This window comes from Monodelphis domestica, chromosome 6, assembly GCF_027887165.1.
Source record: "Monodelphis domestica isolate mMonDom1 chromosome 6, mMonDom1.pri, whole genome shotgun sequence".
Lineage (NCBI taxonomy): Eukaryota > Metazoa > Chordata > Mammalia > Didelphimorphia > Didelphidae > Monodelphis > Monodelphis domestica.
In genome coordinates this window covers 205,874,672-205,902,411 of record NC_077232.1, presented here as the reverse complement: position 1 = coordinate 205,902,411, position 27,740 = coordinate 205,874,672, and the positions used below count along the sequence as shown (strand labels likewise).

The following is a 27,740-nucleotide window of genomic DNA, read 5'->3' as shown; positions in this document are numbered from 1 at the left end:
GCGGCTAGGAAGTAAGCCAGAATGGAAGAAATCTGAAGAGTGGAAGGAGTCAAGGTTAGAAGATTAATGGTGAGATCTAAAGTATTAAGTCCTGGCAGGGATTTAATATAAAGTAAAGATAAAGATCAAAGCAGCTAAAGCATTTACAGAATGGAAAAGGTAAGATTATTGGACAGATTTTAAAGTTGCCAAAGTGTAGACAGGGAAGGTGGTAGAGAAGAGGACTAGTTTGACTATGAAGTTCACCAATGATACATTCCTGACATTGCTATATTTAAACTCTTTCCCAAGCTAGTGTCATCTACTAACAAAAAGGACCTCCACTTACCTTCTTTACAGTCATGTTTATTCTCGTGAAGCACAAATCCATTTCGGCAATGACACACGTAACTTCCCACAGTGTTGATGCATTCATGTTGACATCCACCATTATCCTTAGAGCATTCATCTTTGTCTAACAAAGGGGGTGCATAGGAGAGTATTACATGGAAGAATAAACATGTTAATTGTTGGAGGGAAAAATGATTGATTAGTGGTTCTTTTTGTCCAGAAAAGAGCAAACCAAGGCAGTGGCTTCATTGTTCTCAATATTTTTTTTTTACTATACCTTAGTTCTACCCATTCATTTGGTACCCTGTAACCTTGTACCATGGAATAGTCAGTCAGTCATTTTCCACTCAGATAATTCATACTAGGAAAATGGCATCCATTCCTCAGTGGAGAGAATTGAGGTAGGATTTGGGAAGGGGGAACAAATTCTTGGTCACTGGTCAGCACTGACCTAACAATTCCATTTACTCCCAAACTTTTGCTGTTAACTTTTTGGACTTATCTGGAGAAAATGACTAGGGAACAGTTTCACTAGAGTAAGTAATCATTCTATACAAAGAAATAAACACAAATTTCTAAATATAGAACCATGGTATATGAAAACGTTTAAGCTAAACAAGGTTCCAGGTTTTATGTATATGCATTTTCTTTAAACCATTCAGCCCATTAAAAAAAAAAAAACAACCTATTATAGTTGATGCCCCCCACCCCAAAGCCTCACAAATGTGTTTTGCATTTAATGAATCTGGACATTTCAAAACATGCCAAGACAGGAAAAGGCATTGTTAGACTAACATAAGGAAGAACCCGTTTTTATGTATTTTAAACAAATCTACCATGTTGCTGGCAGTTTTGTTTATTAACAAGTAATCCTCTAAAAGGGGTTTTTAGTGCACTAAAAGTAAAGTAGAGGTTAGGATTGGAAATATGAGCTGCATTAAATAGCTAACAAATTTGCTGCAGGGAAAAAAGCCAAACTAGATTAGCAGGCAGTCATTCCGAGGAGAGGCATCAGCTGTCAGCATTCGATGTCATTCAGCTGTCAATTCAAATAGGACTAGTCCATTAAAATCAGAACTAGCAGACTGTTTCTGACATACATATTCAAGACCACATCACACAGGCTTCTGTCACTACCACATTCAGAAAAGAGAATAAAGATTATTTCCTATCAGAGGTTATAATAGCTCAAAATTAGAAGCTAACATCTTTTTTATGGAGAGCTGGTTCAGTTTATAAATATATGCAAAAAATAAGATTCAGCATTCAATCTGTGAAATGTTTTCAGGATAGATATCTCTCAAGAAGAACTATTAAGTAGCCAGGACCAATATGTCCATCCATCTACCTCTGACATGCTAAATTTATATCACAGAGCATTACTTTCACAAAGTTGATTTGGTTTGCTGGACTATTTCATTTTCAATATAAAAAATTAGTTTATGTTATTCAATGATGTATTTAATGATGGAAACAATGTATTCGATGACCTTGTAGAATCCCCCAACATTTGCAGAACAATTCCTACACAAATTACCACTATTTAAGGTCATTGTGGCTATCAAATAAAATGAATAACTGTCTAAAACCTAATCATTTTTCCAAAGAGAAGTATCCACTTTAAATATGTGCATGTGTGGGTGGGTGTGGATGGGTTCCTGTGGGTGGGTGTATGGACAGATGACTATAGGCTCTTCCACATGAGACTCACTTACTAACATTATTGCATCAGTCAGTAATAATTGAGAATGCCAAGAAACAAGCCAACTGTATTGATTTAGACTCTTGAACCCTAGAGACTACATTTCCCACAATCCCCCTTTCATTTTCCTGTTTGTGAGTTTCCTTATGGGGGGGGGGGTTGTTTTGAGTTTCTGTTTCCACCCATGCACTCTCTCTGGATCCATGGGGGAGGAGAGAGGAGCGGCTCTTGGTTTTTTGCTAGCCTTACTTCCTTATATTTCAAGATAAATATTTAATAAATAGTATTAAATATAATACTTGGAGTATTAGATATTAATTTTAATCTTTACACAATGCTTTTCATGCTCACTACTTAATTAATAGATGACGTGTATACTGGAACACCTGGAGCAACTACACTATGGTGGCCAATATATATTCTTCTTTGATTCAGAGCAAATGGAGTTGTTGAGAAAGGCTTTTTATTGTGTGGATTTAGAGATGTGCCAACTAGTCAAGACTAGGAGCTTCTACTTGACCATGGCCCAACCTACCTCCCATGTTGTATGTGGAGAACTCTTACCCCAGAACTGGGAAGAGATGTTTTTGGAGTCTCAAGCTAGAATATAGAAAGCATATATTCATTGAAATAATGCTATAGATGGTAGACAAATATACCTGAAATCACCTAGGAGTATTATTCTTTTTTTTAAACCCTTACCTTCCATTTAAAATCAATACCAAGTCTTGGTTGCAATGCAGAAGAGTAATAAGAGCTAAGCAAAGGACATTTATTGACTTACTCAGGGTCACATAGTAAGGAAGTGACCAAGGCCAAATTTGAACACAAGACCTCCCATCTCCAGGTCTGGCATTCTAACTACTGAGTCACCTACCTAACCAAGGATTATTTCACTAGCATGTTATGGCCTAAAGTTAAATAAATTATCATTTGACATATCTAAAAATCTATTCTAGGCTGCAGCAAAAAGACAGATATAGAGAAAGAGACTGAGAACAATGGATTTGGGATTAAAAGAACAAGATTTGAATTTTGACTCTGCCTATAAGGATATTGGATTGGATGAACTCAGAGGCTCATTCTATCACCGAGTCTCTAATCTTCCAACAGATCCCTGGATTCTTCAGTGATGGTATTCCCTCCAAAAATGCAATTACCATTTATGTTTCTGTCAATCCTGAGCAACATCTGTCTGCATATTTCTAAAATGATAAACAGAGTCCTACCTGATATGTTGGGGGTCTTCCTTGCATTTTATTTGATAATAATTTACCTCTATATATGTATAATTTATATAAATGTCATTTATTAAATGCCTGCAATGTGCCAGGTACTGTACTAAACTCTGATAATGCAAAAAAGATTTTTAAAAGGGGCCCTGCCCTCAAGGAGCTTATAATCTTCAAAAATTCCAAGTTTGCCAGTGGACCACAAAGGCCAGCAATAAATTATTCCTTTTGCTTATAATGTGACAAACCCATTTTTTTCTGATTATATATTTGCTTATTTGAGAAAACCACTTATGTCATTTATATTCATATCTTTTATCATTTCTTCTTTGTATTATGTTATATAGATACTTATACCCATTGTGGAACACTTGCTCTATCTTGCCCAGCCATTTTTAGACCATAGTGCTAGAACCATTTGTCCTCTGCTCATGGGCTCTTACAAGGGAACTTCTGCCTTTCCTTGTGCAGAACGGACCTCCATATCACTTCTCAGACTATTCCAAATCATGCCTTCATTTGCTTACCCAATTTCCTTTTTAGTTCTCCTTTATCCATTGTTTTTCCCCATTAAATTGTAAATCATTTGAAGGCAAAAGCTTTCTTCCTTGTTTATTATTTGTATCCTTAGCACTTAGCATATGCCAGATACATTATGGATACTTATTCTATTGTCTTTCAGTTGGTTCCCCAATATGAAATCATATAGCCTGCAGTGTCCGTGACCCAGGACCATGCAACATCACCAAAAGGATGTTGGTGTTAAGAGATGGGTCTTTGTTTCAGGGAGAAAATTAGGAGTCATTAAAAATAAACTTTGCAAATTCCCAAAGGCAATCCAATCTACATTTCTCTTACTATTCAATTCTGGACCTAGCTCATTGGCTATGTGCAATGTCTATTTAAGATATATATGAAAGGAACAGATAATATATGTGTGTGTGTATATATATATATATAATATATATATATATATATGTACATACACACACAAAATGAAGGGTGAGCTCTGTAAGTTGTCCACCCAACTGTGTATTATAATTGGTACAAGAGGCATTTTCTATCTATTTTATTCTTCCTGACCTTCCTGACACAGGACAAATTCTTTCCAATGATACATTTATAAGGAACTATGTTTTATGACTTGTTAAATTAGTAATTTTTAAAAGAAATATTTAGAGGATTTCACCATCCTAGAAGAAATCTCTTTGATTTGAACTCTCTGCTAGATTTCCTCCAATAAGATGCATAGAACTTTGATGAGGATACATCTCTGAGTTTTATATTTTCTTTGATATTAATAATCAGAAGGTTCCTGAATGATGTTATCTCTGCTATTTTATTACCCTTTTATCTTAGAAGCTTTAAAAGCACTGATTAGGTTTTGCCAAATGAAATGCTTTTTTAAATAGTCAATTAAAAAAAAACACAGGATGAACTATTTTTAAGCATTTTTAAGGTGATCATATAAAAGCTGAAGATCTGTTGTTGCTGTAAAATGTAATTTAAAAAATTCATCCATTACCTTCTAATTTGCTCATCAAGGTTGATCTTGATTCATATATAGATCAGAAAGACATATAAGATTGTGAGTTAAAGTTATTACTGTCATCTTGCTTGCATTTAGTAATAATATACAGGATTTTTCACCACACACATTTAGTTTCTTCCCTTCCTTCTGATACCTTGAAATGCACTCTTTCTATATTCGAAAAACTGTGTTCCCTTTAGCACAGACATTTTAAGTGCAAAACTCTTGTTCTCATCTTTGTTTACCTTAGTCCATTTTAATTATTTGATTATTATAGCAGTAGAGGAACTAAAACTTTAGAATACAAATATGGGGGATCCACTATCCTTGATGGTCAAAAGAGTTTATTATAAAATCTCAATAGGTACGTATCATCTTGGACATCTTCCTTCTAGTTTCATCCTTAAATACATGAAATAACTGCTTTGTTGAGTCTCTTAAAAAACACAAACTCCCCCTTTCCACTATATCTTTTTATTTTAATGAGTTAAGATGATTTTTTAATGATCCTTTCCCAAGAGACTTTTCCACACTCTAGTAAATTCCAAATTGGTGCTTTCCTGAGCTGCTTTATCTCTTCACGTGGGAAGCAGGTCAATGTTTGCTACCTAAGGTGATTTTTAGGTGCTTTTGACCTACCCAGAATAGAAACTATATGTTGTAAATATTTCTGTATCCTTTTACCAACTTTCAATGAATATATGTGAAACATAATTAATAAGTTGGAGATGAATTAAAAATAGCCTTAATTTCTCTCTTAATATTAATTCTCAAGAGTAGCAAAAGCAAGGCAATTGAGGTTAAGTGACTTGTCTAGGGTCTCACAACAAGAAGTAACTGAAGCCAGATTTGAGCCCAAATCCTCCCAACTCCAGGCCTGGTACTCTATCCACTGGTTACTTAGCTGCCCAACTGAATTGGCTTTTATATTCTACTTAAAATTAATTTAAATTTGTTTGCCTGGCAAATATATATATGTATATATGTATGTTTATACATATATAAACATGAATAGATATTAAGGCACAATATAAATTTGTTAGGATTTTATCTTAAAATTATTGCTATAAATTTGAAAGGAATTCTTAGTAACAGACTTAGATCTATTTTATTTCAAGGTCAAATTTCTTCCTCCTCCCCCTTCAATCAATAGCAGTAGCAAATAGCAGCAAAGCTGGAAATAATGCAATCTCCTTTATGGCATGGAGATGACAGGAAAAAAATGAAAAAGGAAACTACTAAAAGATAATGACTCTTTTCCTATTATTTACATTTTCTATTATGTTAATTTAAAAAGTAAGTTCTAATACATCTATTCTTGGTGATCTTTTAAAAATCCTTTAATTGAACAAAACTATTTCCCCTTCTTTTGCCTAAAATAGTAAAATATAACTTAAAATTGAAAAGTAAGTATTACCTTTTTTAACAAACTAGATACACATAATTCAATAACTGGTAATGATCAAAATGTTAAGCCAAAAGAAAAAATAATAAATGTCAAATGCAAAAAGACAAACATTATTTTTAGAAAACTGAGAATCTTATTTAGCTATCTGAATTTTTTAAAAATATAGATCTCATATTTTTAACTGAATCTCTGATTTTCATATTATAGGGGCTCCTGAAATGACACTTCATTTCCCAACAAAGTCCAGCATCTGCCCTACAAGTTAAAATATTGAGATTTTTTTTTTGGTGGGACATGGATTTGAAACTGAGGGATTAACAATTTGCTGAGGTTCACAAAGCAAGTATATGTCAGAGTTGGGATGTTTCTAAACAGGGATTGCTTTCTCTACCTGTTATAGTACTAGCAGCATCATGTTCCTATTATTTATTCCTTAATGCCTTCACATTTTATTTAATTAGTTAGCTTTATTTTAGGTTACACTTTTAGATAGTTGGTGCAATGTAGATAGTTTTTTTTAAACACCAGTATGTAGGCAACAGTTAGCAAATTTTGTTATTTCTTAATCATGTGAAAATTTTTTAAAGGAAAGGGGTAATAATATATAGAGAGGGAATCTGCAAATTTTCCAGACCTTTTGCATTAAATTTTTCTTCTTCTGTCAATTAAAAAAAAGTCTGACTATAATTTTACCACTTCATTAGTCTTTTCATTCCAATATCAATAACAAGAAGTTGATTTGAGAAAAGTCAGAAAAGGAGAGAGGGAAATAGAATAAAGGAGAAATTCTAAATATTCTATAGAAGGACTAGATCAACAATTCCTGGGAAATTGAAAACTGGCTTTAAAATATAAATGATATTTTAATTGTTTTAATTTTTAATACCTCCATATTGTGCATTCAAAATAAAAGAAGATGGGCTTCATGTTAGTTACAAAAAAAACCAAAACAAATGTTTTGCTAAGTAGAAACAAAAACATTTGTTCTCTTTAAAAATATGGAAATCATCATGTAACATTTTCATTTTCTTTTTCCAATAAGGAAAGATCAACTGTGTTCAGAGGGTGGCTTTTACCAATCAGAGGTTGATTATCATACCTCTGAGAGTTTCAGAAGCCATCAGTCTGTGAAAGATACGTACAGGACCTGGCAAATTCTTGCAAGATTCAAAAACAAAAATTTTCTCTTTGCAGGTAGCTTTCTTGTCTGTAGGGGAAAAAAAAACATGGACCAGGATGGAACCAGAAATGAGTATGTTCTAAAAAACTACAATTTTAGGATTAAAAAACCAATAATAACTGTCAATTTAAAAGCATTCAATAAATCTCCCAACCACAACATCAACAAAAAATCTCCTATTTTCAGCATCCTTCACTAGAAAAGTCTTTTGGAACTTATGCTAGATTTGGAGACAGAATTCAAGACTGAGAATACATAATTGTAAAGTGCTTTCTTTAAGAATCAGTAAAATCACATATCCCAATTCAAATACTAGACTTAAGCTATGAAATTATAGGATTGTTGAAAATATACTCTTAGAATTAAAGAAATATTTTTAAAAAGAGTATTAATTTGAATGTTCTGTGAACTCATTTTTAATATTTTGAAAACTAGTTCAATATAATTGGTTTCCACTGTAATATTGTGTATTTTGTATAATGCACTTTAAAACCTGATTCTGAGAAGATATCCATTGGATTCACCAGAATACTAAAGAAGACTATGACACACAAAAGTAAAGAAGCTTGAATTAGAATCAAGGAATTGAAGGACTAGAAATTACCTTAGAGTCTAGTACAGTGATGGTGAATCTTTTAAAGATAGAGTACTTGTCCCTTCCCCCAACCTACCCTCCAGAGGCCAGGTGTCACATCCTCCCCTTTACCACACACAAGGGAGGGAAGAAGCATTCCCATTGGGCTGCTGGTCAGAATGGCAGGTTATGTGAGGAATGTCCTCAGCTCAGGGGAGGGGAAGGGGAGTGGCTTGAATGTTCTACTCCCCTCCAGCTCTCCCCCTGTGAGCCACCCACCTTACCCTCTTTGTGTTCCCATTGGATTGCTGGGCAAAAGGGCAAGTAATGTGAAAAATGTTGTCAGGTTCAGTGGAGAGGGGGAAGGGAGCAGCTCTGCCTGAGTCCCTCTACCTTTCTAGTACCAAACTCTGGTGGGAGAGGAGGGGAAAGGAGGGATGGTAGCCCACTGCCCACAGAAAGCACTCTGCCTGCCATCTTTGGTACCCATGCCATCCATAGTCTATTTATAACTGGTCTAGTCTAACACCATCATTTTCTTTTTTTTCCTTATAAATGCTCTTATTTTCTGTCTTAGAATCAAAAGAATCAATTCTAAGGCAGAAGAGTGGTAAAGGCTAGGCAAATGTAGTTAAGTGACTTGCCCAGGGCCTCATAACAAGGAAGTGTCTAAGACCAGATTTGAATTCAAGTCCTTTTGTACACTGAGCTTGAGATTCTATTTACTGTGCTATCTAGTTGTCCCACCCCATCATTTTCAAATGGAGGGATTTATACTCAGAGACAAAATGTGAATTGCTCAAATACACAGAAATCTCAGAGTGCCCAATTATTCTTTCTGCTGGTATCACTGTTCTCAAACTTTCTGTTTTCAAGATCCTTTTGTACTCTTAAAATTATTTAGAACCCTCCTCCCAAAAGCTTTTATTTAGTTGGAATTATATATACATATATAATACATAAATATTGTCCAGTGACTAGAATACAGTAAATAAATTAGTCTAATTTATTTATTGTATTAGTCATTAAAATATCTTGAGGTTATAACGAAAATAGTTTTCACTTCACAGAAAAGCCAATGTCTCAAATAATGTCATATTACCAAAGTCCACACTTTGAGAATCATTACACCAAACTATTTTGACTTCATTATTGAAGGGGGAAAAAAAACCAACATTATTAGTTACAATAGTCTTTGGTCTCATTTCTATAGATGCAAAGCCTAAGAAAGACTACTACTTGAAAATCTATTCAGTTTTATATTTATGTAGAACACCAACTTCAAATCTGCAGGAGCAATAATTTATATTTTACTTCCAACCATTTGTTTAAAAAATACATGTATCTGGGAAAGATGACTAGATTTTATTTTCTTTACATTATTTGTGTAATTTTAAAAAATGTGCTATAGTTGAATTTTCCAAAATATTTAAAATGATCAAGCCCACCTTCTTTTACACAATTTCTGTTTGTTTTTTAAACTTTGGGACCTAATTTTTTACTTCTTAATCCTTTCCCAATTGTTTTTTGTTTTGTTTTTAAGAAATGTGAGTAAAATTTGCTCATTTAGTTTTGGAATGTTCATGAGAATACTTTAATGGATTTGGGAATTTACTATTTTGGTTGGTCTCTTCACTGCTATGGAGGGCAAAGCATATACACATTCTCATCCGAAGACAGCCTTATTCATGTCTTTCCAACAAGTTTCCACATAGGTCTTTATGAGGTTCTGAAGATGTTCTTCAAATAATTTGAACATTTCACCTACACAACTGTGATATTCAACCAACCTATTTATCATCTTTTAAACTACCTACATGATTGCAATCAGTTTTCAAGTCATTCATGTCTTAGATGATGTCTTCTACGTGATTTATTAGATGGTCTGGTTGTCAGTTATTTAGATATTACTACTTCCTAATTAAAATTAGAGTATAGTAGCTCTTAATCAATATTTTATCATGATTGCCAAATACATATCAATTATTACCTTTTCAGCCATATAATATTTTAATTCTTCTGAAATAATGGTGGCCCATGAACCTATATACTTATCCAGAAAACACTAATGTTAAAAAAGTAAAAAGAAGTTATTGTAGGAGCAGGAGCTTGTAATCACTGTAAGGTGCTTAATTCATCAAACATAATTCTAGTTTATCTTCCATGTGAAATGTATGCCTGTTTATTTCCTTATATTCAAATGTTTTAGGTGAAAGATGAGAACTATCCATATCTAGACTTACTTCATCTTTCACCTAAAATATTTGTTTAAGATGTATATATTGATGGATTAACTGAATGAGTGGCCTGATCAACTTGGGTGTTTTAATCAGGGCACGAGATATCTTTCATCTACTTTGTTTTTCTAACGTGGTGGTTAGGATGAGCTCTTTTCAGGGCATGTGCACCTCATGAAAGAATTCTGTATTGTTCCACAGCCTGGTAGAATTAATATGTTTTCTGCAAAGAATGACTGGAAATCAGGTCTATCTGTAACAAGAACTTGTCGTCTACTTGACTTTTGCATAGTTTTAGACATTTTTGGTGAGAATATCTGCCTCCTTCAGGATCTGCTTGCTACCATAGAACACTGAATACAACTATCTCTATGCCCAAAAGTTTCACGTGGAAAGCAGCTAAATAGAGGTATGTCTTTAAGCAAGGGAGCATGTTTGCTACTGAATCAACTGCTTTCATGAACAAGAAATAACCAATGAAGGGTCTTATATTCCCTACATCTCTCAGACATGTAGGTGAGCAGATGGAATTTGCTGTAGAAAATAATCTATAAAAACCTGCCTTTCTCCTTTTCATGTCCATATTGTTAATAGAGACTATTCTTAGGAATAATTTATTTTTGAAATATAGGTTTCTCCCTAAAGCAACTTCTGAATTCCTCAACATCAAACTTTATTTAACTATCATTAGTGATGATTTCTGGTATTTTCAACCATAAAGAAACCTATGTTTTATATATATATATGTGTATATACATATATATATATATGTATATATATATATATGAAGTTATGTTTCATTCTTATAAGTCATAGAGCTGAACAAGTAAGATCAGTGCTTTCATTTCAGGTTGAGTCCTGGGGCTCAGCCTATTTAATTTTCTCTCTAGTGGATTCACTACCAAAAAATCACCAGAGCAAAAGTAAATGAAATCTCATGAAGCAGAACTTTGTTTTACACATATTTTTACATAGTGTTAGGTAATTAAATTCAAGGGCAGGGAAACCTATAAAACAAAGTAAAATAAAATATTGCTTTTAGGTCCCCATTATCATTAGTGGTACTGGTGGCAAAGTAGCAGCAAATGGGTTTAGATAAACTATAAATACTAATTTAATTTATATATATATATATATATATAATTTAATTGTTGTAACCTTTATTATGAGACCTTTGTCCAACAATCAGAGAGTTCATGAAGGGAAAGAAACATGTCAATATAAATATTCTAGTTACAAGGGAATGCAGAAGAAATATGGAAGCTGTAGCCCCAAGGAAGATGGTAGATGGTTATCGGTTCTAATTGCAGAGGGGAAAAAGAAGAGCAGGTCTCATTATTAACAAAAATTGATGAAGACATAAAGAGCAATTATAGAATTTCCTGATGAAAACTTTGTAGCAGGTTACAAACAACTTGTGTACAAGAAGCAAAAAGCTATTATCTAATTGTGACTGGAAAACCTTGGACCAGGTAAAAAACTTAAATGTGGCATAGAAAATTAAAAGACCTAGTGGGAAGTCTCTAGCTTAGTGAATAACTCATATATAGAGGTCTTAAAGAAGGGCATCGTTGTCAATTATTCAGTGACTCACTTTTGATCTGTGTTACTGGAGAGAATATCCATACTGAGGAATTCAAGGATCTATTTAAATGTTAAATATGTGTATATACATGTATGCATCTAAAGTACAACAAAGTTAGGTCCCAATTAGTATAAATAATGAATCCCATTTAGTGTGAATAATGAATCCCTTGAAGCAAGTCATATGCATTTGAATTTATATTACTTGAAGTTATATTCATGGAAATATTAAAATTGATCTCAGCCTAATTGAAATCTGTAATGAGAATTCAAATAATGTGACCATCTCATGGGAATCATTGTTTGTAATAATTCAAGCCTAGATGTATATGTATATATATATTTCTTGATTTAATACTCCATTCCAGAAATTAAAAAAAAAATGTAATGTAAGTCATTGTATAGATTCAACAATTTAAAATCTAAAAAAAACTATAAAAAGCAGGGGAACTGAACAGTAATCACTATTCTCATGAAATGAATTCTTTAAAATATTCGCTTTTTATATTTCAAAGGTTATTAACTATAACAATCATTTTATTATTGTCTTTTTTAAAATGTTCTTCACATTTTTTTCTCTCGCCTTCTTCCCCATCTACTGAAAAAAATATAGAGCCACTGTTTCTCATTAGCACAGATATACAAAATATATTCTTACATTTGATCTATATAACCCTGAGAAAATGTTTAGCTTCTTTCTGGTCTTCAAACTAAGATTTTTTTCAATTCAATAGTTTGAGTCCAATTTATAAATACTATGTATGATTGGTAGGCTCAATGGAGCATTTAATCAATTGACCCTAACTCTAAATGTGAACCTTCCTTGTAGTATCATAATGGTCACCAAAAACAATTACCATATGTCTTTGTCCCCATTTCATTTCTGAAGTATCCTAAGCCCCTCAGAAAATTGAATGGCCAAGAAATCCAAGTACTCAATCATAAACAGTAGTCCTTTCATAAACTATAATCTAAACAACATTGCCAAATGGTTTTTATGTTTCATATAAAGAACATTAATAATAAAACACCAACGATAACCATCTCAGACTGGGCAAATGAACAATCTAGTAATAAAATTGTTTCCGGGTCATGAATATGCTAAGGGCAACAGCAGATGAATTACCATATGTTACTAGCAAAGGGGCATAAAAATTGATGTTGTAGGATCAGTTAACAAATGCTTATATTATCTACTATAATTATTTAAGATAAACTGATATTTACCAATTAGCATTACCTCGTGGATTTGTTTATAATAGATGAAATGATTATTAAAACTAAAATTCCACAAACTGGAGAATGTTTACCAAATAATGAACATGAGTGAATACAATTCATATTTAATTGACAGGTGCAATCACAGGTTCTGATCATTGCAGTCAGTAAGTTAATTATGGCAAAAGAGCAAATTTACGATAAGAATAAAAGCCTTATTTCAGTGGTTCTCAACCTTTCTAATGCCATAATTCCACAATACAGTTCCTCATGTTGCAGTGACCCCAAACCAAAAATTTATTTTGGTGGCTACTTCAGAACTGTAATTTTGCTACAGTTATGATTCGGGATGTAAATAACTGATATGCATTATGTATTCTCATTGCTAAAAATCGAGAGGTTGAGAACCGCTGCCTTATTTCATGTGTTTTCTTTATCTGTACTATTGGAAGAAAATAAATGTTATTTATTTTAAAGGCACTATCTAAGAAAGTGCAAAACTGAGGATTAGAAACCATGTTTTTAAATGCTCAACAAAATCTAACAAATTTTAGAATACTACATAGTAATCTTAGAATTAACATATTAAATGTTATTTTACAATTTAATATGATCAAAATTTACTTTATTTGAAAATTTAAAGCTAAACTGTCTCTTTGGAAGCCTTGTTCATTGCATCAAAATAATGTATAAATACAAATATAATCCACATTTACAAAGAGCATTCTTTCTCATCAAACAAAGATACCAAGGATCTACTCTGAAATTAGCCAATGAACCACTAAGAGAGAAAAAAAAATAAGATTAAAGTTGGTTAATGGGTAGAAAAAGGGAGGAAGGTGAGAAAGCCAGAAAACTTAGTCAGTACACTTTAGATCATGAACCGGACCTCAGTGGAGCATGTTTTTATTTTTAAAAAATTGGTATTGACCTAATATTCAACAACAAAGGGATCTCTAGATGAGAAAACTCCTTTTGCTGAAGCAGCACAGAAAGTACAATTGCAACTTTGTCCTAGAGATTTGCCTTAAGGTCTGAATTAGTAAATGACTTGCATCTATCACCATGTGAATGTGTGAGTTAGAGGTGAGACTTATATTGAAGTCTTTTTTTTTTTTAACCCTTCCCTTCTGTGTTAGAGCCATATCAGTTCTAAGGCAGAAGTGCATTATGATTACCCCCCAGGGTCACACAGCTAGGAAATGTGTGAGGTCAGATTTGAAGCCAGGTACTCTCTTCTTCTCCATCTTCTGAGTCACTTAGCTGCCCCTGAACTGAAGAGTTTCTGAAGGTATTCTTGGCTCTGGGGTTGGTTTTCTAGCCACTAAACCATTTTATCAATTAAATGTTGTACCCAATATTTGCCTTAGGTATTGTACATTTCTTTTTGTGAGATCAAGGGAACCATATTGATTTTATACTATCATAATAAAAATATAAAATAATCTAATAACTAGTTATATATTATGCTAGATGGTACCATAAGTAAAGCAATGGACCTGGAGTAAGGAAGACTGGTATCTAAATCTCATCTCTGACATCTATTTCTTGTATCCATAGACAAGTTGCTCAAACCTCTATCTCAATTTGTTAATTTGTAAAATTCGGGAAAAAACAATACTTACCTCTCATACTTGGAGTGAGGAAAAAATGAGTTAATATGTGTAAAGGGCTTTCTAAATCTTAAAATGTTATATAAGTGATAATTATATGTATGTATCAATATAGCCATTAATGTAATATATTATCAAACTATGTATAATACATACCAAAGCATTTATAAGTATATACATATATACATAGAAAACTTAAAATGAAATATAATTTTTTTTAAAAATATACTATGTATACAAGCTTTACAAAATTAAAACCATGTTTAGATATTTTGTAATTATTTGTTTAAGAGCAATTAGTTTCCAACACACAAAGAAGTCAATTTTAAGTATGTTCAAATTCTACTTCTTTGGTCATCCTGGCTAAGCATATAAATTCTCAAAATCAAATGGATGAGAAAACATGCAGTTGGACACCTGATCTTACCTCTTCATAGATTCTACTTATACCCCACCATCATCTCCCTTTCCGTACCTGAGAAGAAATGAGCTTTAAAACCTTTCTTAGAAACGGTGTTGTCAGATTTGAATTCAATCCTCATGTTGTTGAACTGGGAAGTGACCACCTCAGGTACTTCTGCCCCACAAAATTTGCCATGTAATTTGGAGTCTGAGGACAATCCACTTCGGATCTCTACATAATCATATTTGCAAACCTGTGGTAGGGGTGAAAAGCCTTTATTTCAGTCAATTTCAAAGCATTTTAGAACCAAATATAAGATCTTTGAGATTAGGGGCTTCTTGTTTTTTGTCTTTCTGTCCCCACTATCTACTTTATCCCATTAATATCCCCTGGCTAAATCCCAGCACATGAAAATTGTGTAGTAAATGTTTTTGCTTTAATTCAATTGACCTTTATGATTCTACCATGATATAATAGCAACCAAAATTTTCTACCTATCATTGTCATAGTTGACTTGAAGAATAATACTTCAAGAGGAAAAATAAAATAAAGGGTTAGGGTTCTTCATAAATAGACTAAATAATATATCATTTACTCTACCTCCCTCATTTTCCTGTTGAGGAAACTGAGGCCCAGATAATTTATAACTTGCCACTGTATAAAATGAAGGACTTAGAGTCAGGAAGACCTGTGTTTAAATCCTTCCTAATACTAATTGCCTGTCCTTTGGCAAGTCATTCAATCACCTTCAACCTATTTCCTCATCTGTGAAACATGGAAAATTATAGCAAAGGATTATGGTGAGACTCTAATGAATTATGACATATATGTAAAGTGCCCACTGCAAATCATAAAGCAGCCCATAAATGCCAGCTAAATCAATCAATCAAGTCAAATGAAGGAGAAAAGGCATGCTCTAAGCCGCTACAATGGAGGATATGGTAAAATCACTCCATCATCTACCAAGAATACTCTCAATGGGATCACGAAGAGTACCAGACAAAACTGAAAACAACTGAACAACAATAAAAGGGAACCAGAGCCGAATTAACATCTCTAGTGGCTTTCAGTTTAAAAGTCACAAGTGTGGACAGTAGGAAAAACAGGACACGTTCCCTCTAAGAGTTCAAGTCCAAGGATCATAATCACATCTTTTCCAAAACCCAATCAAAATAATTTAGCTTGAAATTCACATTGATTTCTTAACTTCTCTGAATTAACTGGTGCAATGCCTTGTTTTCCTCCATTAACTGCATATTCAGTGACATGCCAAACAAGAGGGGCTGTATTTCAGGGAAGTGGGGACAGGAATTTTCATTAGGATGCCAGATATTTGTTTAATATGTAGTGCTCTCATTTCACATGGATGGAAGGAGCTAAGCAAATGCAGGTATCCCTTAGGGTTTTATTAAATCTTATACAGATGACTCTGTGATCCATTACCTAAGGTGCTTTCCTTACTGTACATTTTGAATTCCACACTGAGAATGAATGACCTTATTATATGAAGGTGTAATTCATACCCTTGACTGATGCATCTAACTGACTTCTCTTGCTAGACACTTGTGATGCTAACATAATGACTAATAGGCAGAATGTCCTTAGAGAAAAAAAGCCATTCTTCTCTCTATTTAGTATCACTGTATTTAATTTTTAACAAAGAGAGAATGCAAGATTGAGCAAAAGGTACACATGCAAAAAAAAAAAAAGCTTCAATTAATTTCAATTTAAAAATGAGCTAGAGCAATCATTTAGTACTGACTTTTTTTGGGGGGGGTACATAGAATGGGAAAGAAAATGATGGAGTTTTAAACTTGGTCTCAAATTGTACAAGCCAGGTTTTTGCCCAGGATAGATTTATTTTATAGCCAAGTTATGAACCTATGAAAATACACAGTATCCAGTTAAGCTTTCCACACAGTAACACCATTATAATGTAAGGAATTCTGAGATGTGTTACAAGCTTTGCAAAGCACCCTTTTATGAAAAAGAAAAAACTCCTCCTCTTAGTAGTATGATACTTTACTTTTTAGAATCTAACCTCATTTCTCTATAAACCATTCTTCCTTAAAACTTGAGACTTCTGAGCTCCTTTGACTGATCTAAGAATCATATAATCAAAGATTCAGTTACCTATAATAAACAGATTTCAGGAAAAATAATGTTGGAAGCATAGTCATTCATTGTCAAGACTTCACCAAATTACAGCGTAGGCTGAGAAATTACAACCTTTAAACTTGTAAAAGTTTAGCGCATAATCAAAGTTTTGTTACAATGACTCAATTTTTCATTTTCACATCAATGAGCTCTCACAATTTTGTGATAATATAGATCATCTGTGGAGGAAGGTGGTACGAGCTTTTGGAAAACATTCTAAGTTTGAAGTTTGAGGTCACAGGTTTGAATGTGAGTTATTCTATCTGCTTATTATTGGGGAAAAAATAGGGGATTTTAAGTAGGCCTTCCTGGATCTCAGTTTCCTCCTCTGTAAAGTGAGATGTTAGACTAGATAAGCCTTAATTCCTCCTATTTCTAAATCTCAGATCCTTTGATCTGTTGGAGAATATGGGCAAGAATTGTATAATACTTGAAAGGTTAAGTATTCTGAGATCTTCATTGATGAGTAAGAAACTCTTAGAACAATCAATGAAGAAAGGGGTTTAGAAAACAATGAAGGAGTTTCTTGGTGGCACAGTGGATAGAGCAGCAGACCTGGAATCAGGAGGACTTGGGTTCAGATCTGGCCTCAGACATTTCCTAGATATGTGATCCTGGGCAAGACACTTAACCCAATTTGTCTAGCCCTTGTCCTCCTGTCTTAAAGTTGTTACTGCCACGAAAGGGAAGGGCTTAAGAAAAGAAAAGAAATGAAAAGAAAGTACATATTCCTTCATCTGACCTCTTTTATTTTTCATATTATTTATCAATGCTCAAAGCAAGTTGAAAGTTCATGTGTATGATGTGTCTAAAACATTCTCATTTCCAGGCTGGTTCAATAGGACCTCCAGGGCTATAAAAGGTTCAGATGCTTTTTAATTTATTTTGTTGTTTCTCTCCCTCTCTCAACCACATAAAAATATGTCAATATTTTTTCAGTGCTGCCAGTCAGCCAACAAGCATTTCTTAATTTACTATATACAATATATTGTGTAAAATGCTGGGGATTCAAAGAAAAAGTAAAAACAATCTGCTCTCAGGAAGCTTATGTTCTTAGTGAGAAGATTACAATGTAAAAATAATTAGATACATACAATATATGCTCAGAGTAGGTTAAAAAGTAATTTACTAGGATTCAAAAACTGAGTGTTTAATATCTGGAAATTTGTGCTTCAAGAAGGCTCTCATCAACAAAAAACAAATAGAGATATCCCTTCCACATTTCAACTTTCTACACTGAAGATTTGCTATGTCAGGGGAAGGAGGGATGGTAATAAGAAATTAAACAGCAATTTTGCAGAAACTGCACATGGCATGCAAAATTCAGCAGGCAACATGAAAAAAGCTTAGAAACCCTGAAATGCATGAACTATATGGATAGTATTGTATAAAATCAACATAATTTTAATACCATAATTATTCACAATTTTTAAAAGTTAAAACAAGTAAAAAGTTAAAGTTTGTCCAAATTATATAGGAAGGATAGCTGTATTGAACCCAAATTGTACAGCAAAGCACTGTAAATATCTCCCCAAAACAAACTTGCTCTCTGATACAAAGGGAGGATCAAAAATTTTTATAAGGATTTTCCAGATGTTAGGAGCACTGTACTCCTAAACCCTGCAATGTGGAAGGGATATCTACATTAATCTACAGCAAAAAGCTACTAACTGTACCTTCACATCTTAGCCGTCTGCCATGTCTACTTCCACTTTGAGTTATTCCTTGCTTAGTGAAATCACACATCTACCCAATTAAAAATATAATATCTTCCCCAAAATGCATGTTTTTGTTCTGACCCAAACAATGAAATTTTGTTAATTTTTTTCGTAGAAAAATCCAGATGAAGTGAATCTGACTGTATATTCCATAGGTACTTTTAATAAACCAAAGAAAATGTTATATATTAGGCCTAGTAAGAAAAATGTTGCCTCTGGGTGATTCTGAATCTCCCAGAAACAGTTTAGAAACACTCACTGTTAATAAAATCCAGAAACAACTACAAAAATAGTGTGCAGAACAGGAGACTCTACTAATTTCTGCCAGTTTAAACACAAATAATTTTGGTCTTTCCTATGATCATAGATCTAGAGCTAGAAGTGACCTCAGAGCACTTCAATCCTCCCATTTTATGATTGAGAAAACTAGGGCCCAGCAAGGTTAAATGATCTATCCAAGACCAGAGAATGGGTTGGGCTTCTTATTACAAACAGAAGACCTTTAAAAAATGTTTTCAGAAATTCCCTGAATGGAATGGAGAAACTGACATGTAATCTTTACTTACTTCATTGCCCTCTAGTTCAAAAAATTCAAATTTCATAGAAATTCGGTATTGAGTTGGAGCCACCACCTGCCAAATGCAGTTTTTATTGGGTGGGTATTCTTTGGGCCAGCCTGGGGTGGTTATGGTGCCATTGAGCTTTGTTAGTAGTCCTCCACAAGCAGCTGAAATAGAAGAAAAAAGAGGTTTTTCCTATTCTCTAGGCTCCCAGAGATCCCCTGTAATAATTCTCAACTACTGTGCTGATTGCTTTGCCTCAATGAAAGAGGGTACCTTGCCTCCCAGTCATGGACAGTATATGGGTCAATAGGGTCAAAGTTTGAGCCACTACTGGAAGCCTTTCCTGATCTACCAGTTGCAGTCCCTCTCCAAATACCTTGTATTCGTTTTGGATATGATATACATATTATGAATATGGTTGCAGTATTTTCCCCATTAAATATATAAGCTCCTTAAGATGGGATGATTTCATTTTTGACTTTGCATCTTCAGCACTTAGCATAAAATGTGGTACATAATAGGTAATTAATAAATGCTTGCTGCTTCTGTGGATTTCTAATTCTACATAATACCAGTCCACATTGTCTGTTTTTTTCCTTTATTTTTAAAACCGTTACCTCCCATTCTCTATTGAGACTGATTATCAGTTCCAAGGCAGAAGAGAAGAGCTAGATAATTGGAGGTAAGTGACTTGTCCAGATTTACATTGCTAGGAAGTATCTGAGGACAAAATTAAACCCTGAATTTCACATTTCCAAGCCTGGCTCTCTATCCATTGAGTCACCTTGTTGCTGCCTTTTCTCTTGAATTTCACACTTGTCCTTCTGGGGGTAAAGTTAGCCCAAATTTTCTCCTTTGTGCATCACAGCTTCCTGGTTTGGTGATTGTTCTTACTAGTATGGTGCTAATGTGGGGAATTAATTCATGCCTCCCCAGTATGCTGGCCCACAACAACTTGGTCCAAAATGGTTCTCCCAAACTTTAGACACTGTGATACCCAAAGAATCACATTATAAAGCAGCCTAATTAATAAAGCTATTCTATGGCATGGGGTCCAAGGCTCATTATAAACACTCTGCTGAAGTTCAAGTTTTGTTTTTGAACCCTTTCATTCAGTAATCTAACTGCTCCTTAATTCAATGTGAATGGATTTCCCTCCTACCACTTATCTAGCAAATATGCAAGATGAGATTCTGATCCAGTGGGATCTCTCTCTCTCTCACTCTCTCTCTCCCTCCCTCCCTCCCTCTCTCAATCTCTCTCTCTCCTTCTCCCTCCTCTCTCTCTCCCTCTCCCTCCCTCTTTCTCACTTTCTCACTCTCTCTCTCCTTCCCTCTCTCTCTCTGTCTCTGTCTCTGTCTCTCTCTCTGTCTCTCTCTCTCTGTCTGTCTCGGTCTCTCATCATTTCTCTCTGTTTCTTTCTTTCTTCATCCATCAACACATACCTTCACAACTCCTTTTATCAGGCCCAAGCTCATAGCCAGGTTCACAAGCACACTGATAACTTCCCAAAGTGTTTACACATCTCTGTTCACACCCTCCATTGTCAGGTTTTGCACATTCATCTTCCTCTATGAACAAGAGAGAAATAATAAATGACCTACCATGAGCCTCATTTCTGATGAATTTCCTTTAATAACTGAATATCTATGTTATAAAAGAGTATATGTAAATATGAGTATAACGTTATGGATATAAGTACATGCAAATAAAAACACTATATATATCAATGTTATGGTATAAAAATATTCTATGGAAGGAATCCATTTTAAAACTAGAACTCAGGAAAGAGACTCTTTCATCCAAAAAATTGACAGCTGTAGCCCTGTTTAATAAGCCCTTTGTGGGTAGCCTATAGGAATTTCAGTGTCAGGAAACTAAACACTGCATAAATACTAAGAGAATGAGTAGAAATCCATAACAGGGTCACTAAAAGGGCATTTTATCTGTGTTGTCCTGAATTTGTACTCAAAAAATAGATTAATAGAATCCTCCAAATCCAGGGTTTTGGTCTAATGGATACTAAAAAGGAACAATGAACACCAACAAAGTAGAAAACCTTACAGCATATGATATATCTTCATGTTTATTGTAAAATATTATTTAGCATATTTATGCCATCATTTTTAAAGTAATCATCAGTAGCAAGGATATGTAAAAGTCATTCAAACTGATCTAATCTCTTTTTAAAATTCAGTTTAAAACTTTATTTATTAGTTGAATATGGAACATGCTCTAGAAAACATTGATAACACTTCCATTTTTCTCCTGAAGTTGTATTTACCAAAGAAAATTCCATATGAAAAAGTATTTAATAATAGACAAATAGATAAAGATACTGAGGCAAGTAAGGCAAATAGAGGAAATCTAAATATTGTCCTTTGGGGAAAAAACAAGTATTTTCTAAGTCTTTTAAAATTCCTATTATTAAAAATGTGAAGAGAAAAAACTGAATGAAAAATTTTCCTTTACTCTGAATACCATTGAAATCAGAAATCAGTTGAAAACTGATATTTATTAAACTTGAAATTTTTGCTCTTCAAAAGTAATAAGTACTTTATTTTTAAAAGTCAGTCTAGCAATTAAAATTAAATTAATACTTAAAATTAAAAGCAAAATTACCAAATGAATAATATTTTATCTTCAGTTTGGGTGATTTTCCTTTTGGGGGAATAAATTTTAATAATAAATTAATAAATACAGATTTCCCCCAAATGAAATGAATATGCATGCAACTTTATAATAGTATACAGTAGCAAAGTATTATAAAATAGCATGTAGTAATATATTACAAAAATATAATGTTACAATGTGATATATTTTGGTTAATTTAGGATAAAAACAATAAAATATTTTAAAGCATAAAAATCAGAAAGTTCCTGATTTTGGAAATAAACTGACATTTAACTATATGTTTTAAAATAAATTCTTGAGAGAATTATTTTCCACAAATAAAAGTGCTAACGTGTTCTGCTAAAAGATAGTGTGCATTAATTAAATATTGTGGCAAGACACTTATCTATCTGAAGTGGTTTAAGATATGGTCCTGCCTAGAAACACAGGGAAAGACTAGGGGTGAGTAGAATCCTTTCTTAAGTTTATTAAGATTTCTCCAAATATGAAAGAAAACAACAATATGCATTATATTTTTGCTATAAAATATAAAGGAGACCATTTAATTAATGTTATAATCCATCACGAGTTTTGAAGTACTGCCCATTCAGTAACCTAACTGCTCCTTAATTAAATCTGAAATATTAAATTACCCTTCTTGAAACAAAAAGAAAATATAATTTTGCCATCTAGAAATAGTTTTGATGTGTACCTTTAAAAAAGTTAGCAGCAAACCCAGCTTTGTTAACAGTTCCATCTGAAACAAACTTCATCCACAGGGTATTCGAAGTTGACCTGATATCTTCTGGTTTGTCATAACCACAAAAATGACCAATCAAAGGACTATTTTCACTGGACCCATCTCGAATTTCCAGGTAGTCATAGGCACAGCTGTCATGTCTTTCAATCTGCAACAAGGAAAATTGGTGCTATCTCTTTTTGCTAGTATGGACCATTCCTTGAAAGCTGAATTTCTATAATAATGACAATTCTAGAATAATTTTCAATGTCACAGTAATAGAGGCAGACATGTATGCAAATGGACACATATATGAGCATAAAAGACGATGTATGTCCATATATACATATATATGAATATGCATATCTTTTTATTGCACCCTGTTCACAGTGTTAATAAGGATTTTGTATGGACTTAAAATAATTTATGGATATTCAGAATTCTTTTTTACTTTGCAAACAGAAAAATGATCTCCAATCCCCTGATCCTTACTAGATAGGCAAATTGAGGAGAAGCAGATTTCAATGGTTTCTCAACAGAAAAAAATTCATAGATGTAGCTATATATTCTCACATAAAACAACATTTTTCTTGCTTTTTTTTTTGTTTTAAGTATGAAAATGGAGTGGGAAATGATAGTCATTTTTGAAATTTACTTCGAGTGGTGAAAATACCCAGGGTCCCAACTAACTTATTTAAAATATTATAAATGGCTCAAAAACAGTGTTATAATGATTAGCTTTATTTCTTTATCAAAGCCATTCTTCTATTCCAGAAAATGTTGGGGAAAACTCCTAAACCAGCAGAATTTTATGCAATCCACCTACTTCTGGAAGGAAAGTCTGATAATATGGAATTACACTCCTCTTAAGGCTATGAAACACTTTACTGTTAATTGGCTTAGTTATAATTGAACTAGTGTATTATGTGATCACCACTGGCCTTCCAATGTCTGTAGTTAACAAGGCTTCAATTTAGACTAATTTTATTTTTTTTTCCCTACAGATCAGGGAAACTTGACTGATTTCCTTTACAGAAGAAAATGCAAATATCAGATCAAACTATTAGCCAATGAAGTTTTGTAGAACTTTATAAGCTCAGATGATTAAAAAAAAATTGGCCATAGATTCCCATTCCCTACTACTCTTTCTTTTGGTGACAAATTTTGGCTAAATGAAGCAAAAAACAAAAATAAAATTAACTGGAAATTATTGGATGCTTTAAAGCCTGGGCTCTTACAATCACACACTAGTGTCTTTTCCCCCTGTGGATTCAGAAAGAAAATGCCCTTTACTGAAATAATTTCAATAGTTGATAATCTTTATGTAATTAATTCTGGAAATTGTCTGGCATTACCAATGCCAAACCACGCATAATCATAAGGGGGTAGAGAAAGAATAAACATTTATATAGTGCCCACTACGTGCTAGGAACTATGCTAAGTACTTTTTATAAAAATTATTAGCTCATTTGATCCTAACAACAGCCCTGCAAAATAGATGCTGTTATTGAACTAATTTATATTTCACATTCCATTTTCTTTGAAGAAACTGAGACAAACGGAGGTTTAGTGATTTGTCCAGGGTCCTACAACTAGTTAGAGTCTAAGGCTAGATTTGAAATCAAGTCTTCCTGACTCCAAACCCAAGACTCTATCTACTATATCACCTGATGGCTCTGCAGCAAGAAATAAATGTTATCATTCTCCCTGTAGAATATATTATTTTACAGATTCCCTGTTATAAAATGGACATCACAATGTCTTAGCTATATCCCCTGGACATTCATATAAATGAGGAGTAAGAGTTTCAATGAAAGATCATTTCACTACTCAGAAACAGGCAAAGCACTTATTCAATAACTGGTGATTATTGACAGGGAAGGTGAGGTGATGCCATAGTGAATAAAGTGCCTGACCTGAAGTCAGGAAGACCTATCTTTCTGAGTTCAAATCAAACACTTACTCTCTGTGTGAGCCTGAGCAAGTCACTTAACCCTGTTTGCCTTAGTTTCTTCATCTATAAAATAAGATTGAGGAGGAAAAGGCAAATCACTCTAGTATATTTGCCAAGAAAACCCTACATGGAATCATATAGAGTCAGACATGACCAACAACAAGGTTTAAACATTTGGGTGCAGAAAAAAAGGAGACTGAGTACAATGATCTTATGCTAACAACTTCAAACAAACTCAATCTGATGAAGAAAGAACAAGGTGGCCAAGGAATTTATAGAAAAAGTCGCTCCTTATCTCAATCTGATTTCTTGTTCTGGAATAAACCAGAACAAAGTAACCAAGCATACACAGTTACCTAGTTCATCAATACTTTTCAATAGTAACAGTGTTGATTTGTTACTCTTACTAGGGTATTCAAAGGGGACAAATCACTTTGAGCCATGTATCTTAAATCAACAATAATAAATTCAGAATAATAGATTAAAATAGGAAACTCTACATTGTAGTTAGTGAAGAGTTAAGGCAAGGAAACTACTAATATGATTTTTAAAAGATTCTTAAATCTTTACCTGTTAAAAGCATAGATTAAAATATTCCAAAATGCACACACACACAAAAACAACTGGGTTGTGCAAAATTTCTGCTAAAGAATGAACTTGTTTGCCAAAGGGCTACCCTAGAAGATAATATTGTCAGTTAGCAGTGGAAGAGTTTCCTGAAAAGCTGTAAAATTACAGAGTTAGGGCTATGTCATATGCTCTGGAAAGAGAAGGAAGCCTTACTGTAGAAGCCAACAATCTGTTAGATAAATCAAAGATCGGAGTTCCGGTTAAGATGGCGGCTTAGAGAAAGCTGAAGTTCAGATCTCCGGAAAACCCTTCCCGACCGATCTCAAACTAGAAGCTCCTAAGGCGCCGAAATTCAAAACGATCAACAGCACAGACCCTGGGAACCCTCCTCCTGGACCTGGACCCGGTTCAAAAGGTACGGCTCCCCTTAAAAGCCAGAACCCGAGATCCCTCGGACCTCAGGGGTAGGAGCGCAGAGTCCAAGGCTCCCGGAAGCGGCAGCCTCGCCGGGCTCAGAGAGCAGGGTCTGAGGAACAACAACCCTCAGGGTCTTCTACCCAAGTCCCAGTCCGGGTGAAAGTTACTGCCTGGGGCTTCCGCTGCAGAGAGCCGGTCCAGGTGAAAGTTACTGCCTGGGGCCTCCGCTGCAGAGAGCTGGTCAAAACAACAGCAACCCTCAGGGCGGGCAAGACAGCCTCACGGGCTGGATCCTGCTATCCAAGTCTCAGTGAAAGTCTGTGCTCTCCGAGCTTGGGGAAGCGGCAGCCCATCCCCCCGCAGGCCGACGAAACAGCCTCACGGCCAGGGATTCTGAAGGCAACTTCCGGAAATCGAGCCAGGGGGAGAGTGTGGCCTCGTGGTCCGACCCTTCCATTCCAGTTCCAGTGAGGCATATTCAGTTTAACCCAGGGAACGCTCATAGAACCAACATCTGCCCAGGACTAAAGCCTCTGATCACCAGACAAAGACAAGAAAAGCCAATCCTCCACGTTCAGAGATGACAAACTCCACAGAAGCACAGAAGCCCCAAAATACCAAGAAAAATAAGAAGAAAGGGGCGACTCTGGACACATTCTATGGAGCCAAAATACAAAATACAGAGCAGATAGAAGAAGATATACAAGAAAATTCTCCAAAATCTCCCAAAGGAAATAGAAACTCTCCACAAACCCATGAAGAATTTGAATCAGAAAGGACCAAAAAGATGGAAGCCCTCTGGGAGGAAAAGTGGGAAATGATGCAAAAGAAATTCACGCATCTACAAAACCAGTTTGACCAAACTGTAAAAGAAAACCAGGCTTTAAAGCAAGAACTAATAAAGCAAAGCCAAAACACCAAGAAATTAGAAGAGAACATAAAATATCTCACCGACAAGGTGATAGATCTGGAAAACAGGGGGAGAAGAGAAAATTTAAGAATAATTGGACTCCCAGAAAAGCCAGAAATAAACACCAAACTGGACATGGTGATACAAGATATAATCAAAGAAAATTGCCCAGAGATTCTAGAACAAGGGGGCAATACAGCCACTGACAGAGCTCACAGAACACCTTCTACACTAAACCCCCAAAAGACAACTCCCAGGAATGTAATTGCCAAATTCCAAAGCTATCAAACAAAAGAAAAAATCCTACAGGAAGCCAGAAAAAGACAATTTAGATATAAAGGAATGCCAATCAGGGTCACACAAGACCTTGCAAGTTCTACGCTGAATGATCGTAAGGCATGGAACATGATCTTCAGAAAGGCAAGAGAGCTGGGTCTCCAACCAAGAATCAGCTACCCAGCAAAACTGACTATATACTTCCAAGGGAAAGTATGGGCATTCAACAAAATAGAAGACTTCCAACTTTTTGCAAAGAAAAGACCAGAGCTCTGTGGAAAGTTTGATACCGAAAATCAAAGAGCAAGGAATACCTGAAAAGGTAAATATTAAGGAAAGGGGAAAAATGTTATCTTCTTTTACTCAAACTCTCTTCTATAAGGACTACATTTATATCAACCTATGTATACTAATATGTGGGGAAAATGTAATGTATAAATAGGGGGTAAAGAAAGACCAAATAGAATAATGGTTCTCACACAAAGATTCACAGGGGAAGGGGAGGGGAAGAAAACTCCTATAAGAAGGAGAGGAAGGGGGGGGGGTTTACTTAAACCTCAATCTCAGGGAAATCAACTCTGAGAGGGAAAAACATCCAGATCCATTGGGATCTTGAATTCTATCTTACCCAACAAGGGTAAGGAGAAGGGAAAACCAAGGAGGGGAGGGGGAGAGGGAGAACAAAAAGGGAGGGAAAGAGAGGGGGGAGGGGGAGGGAACAAAAGGGAGGGACTAAAAAGGGAAACATCAAGGGAGGGGACAAGGGGGACTGATTCAAAGTAAATCACTGGACTAAAAGGTAGAGCCGAAG

At 34.5% G+C, this 27,740-nt stretch overlaps 1 protein-coding gene across 1 annotated transcript in view; it reads right to left on the bottom strand.

Annotated features, from left to right (window-relative positions):
• Positions 1-27,740, bottom strand: part of TLL1 (tolloid like 1) — a 263,160-nt gene that overhangs the window by 40,537 nt on the left and 194,883 nt on the right. Inside the window, exons 14-18 of the mRNA XM_001365880.4 lie at positions 22,776-22,971; positions 20,896-21,021; positions 19,454-19,614; positions 15,085-15,265; positions 329-454 (exon numbers count right to left, since the gene is read on the bottom strand). Coding sequence (XP_001365917.1) covers positions 329-454; positions 15,085-15,265; positions 19,454-19,614; positions 20,896-21,021; positions 22,776-22,971 — 790 coding nt within the window. The remainder of the gene's footprint in view (positions 1-328; positions 455-15,084; positions 15,266-19,453; positions 19,615-20,895; positions 21,022-22,775; positions 22,972-27,740) is intronic.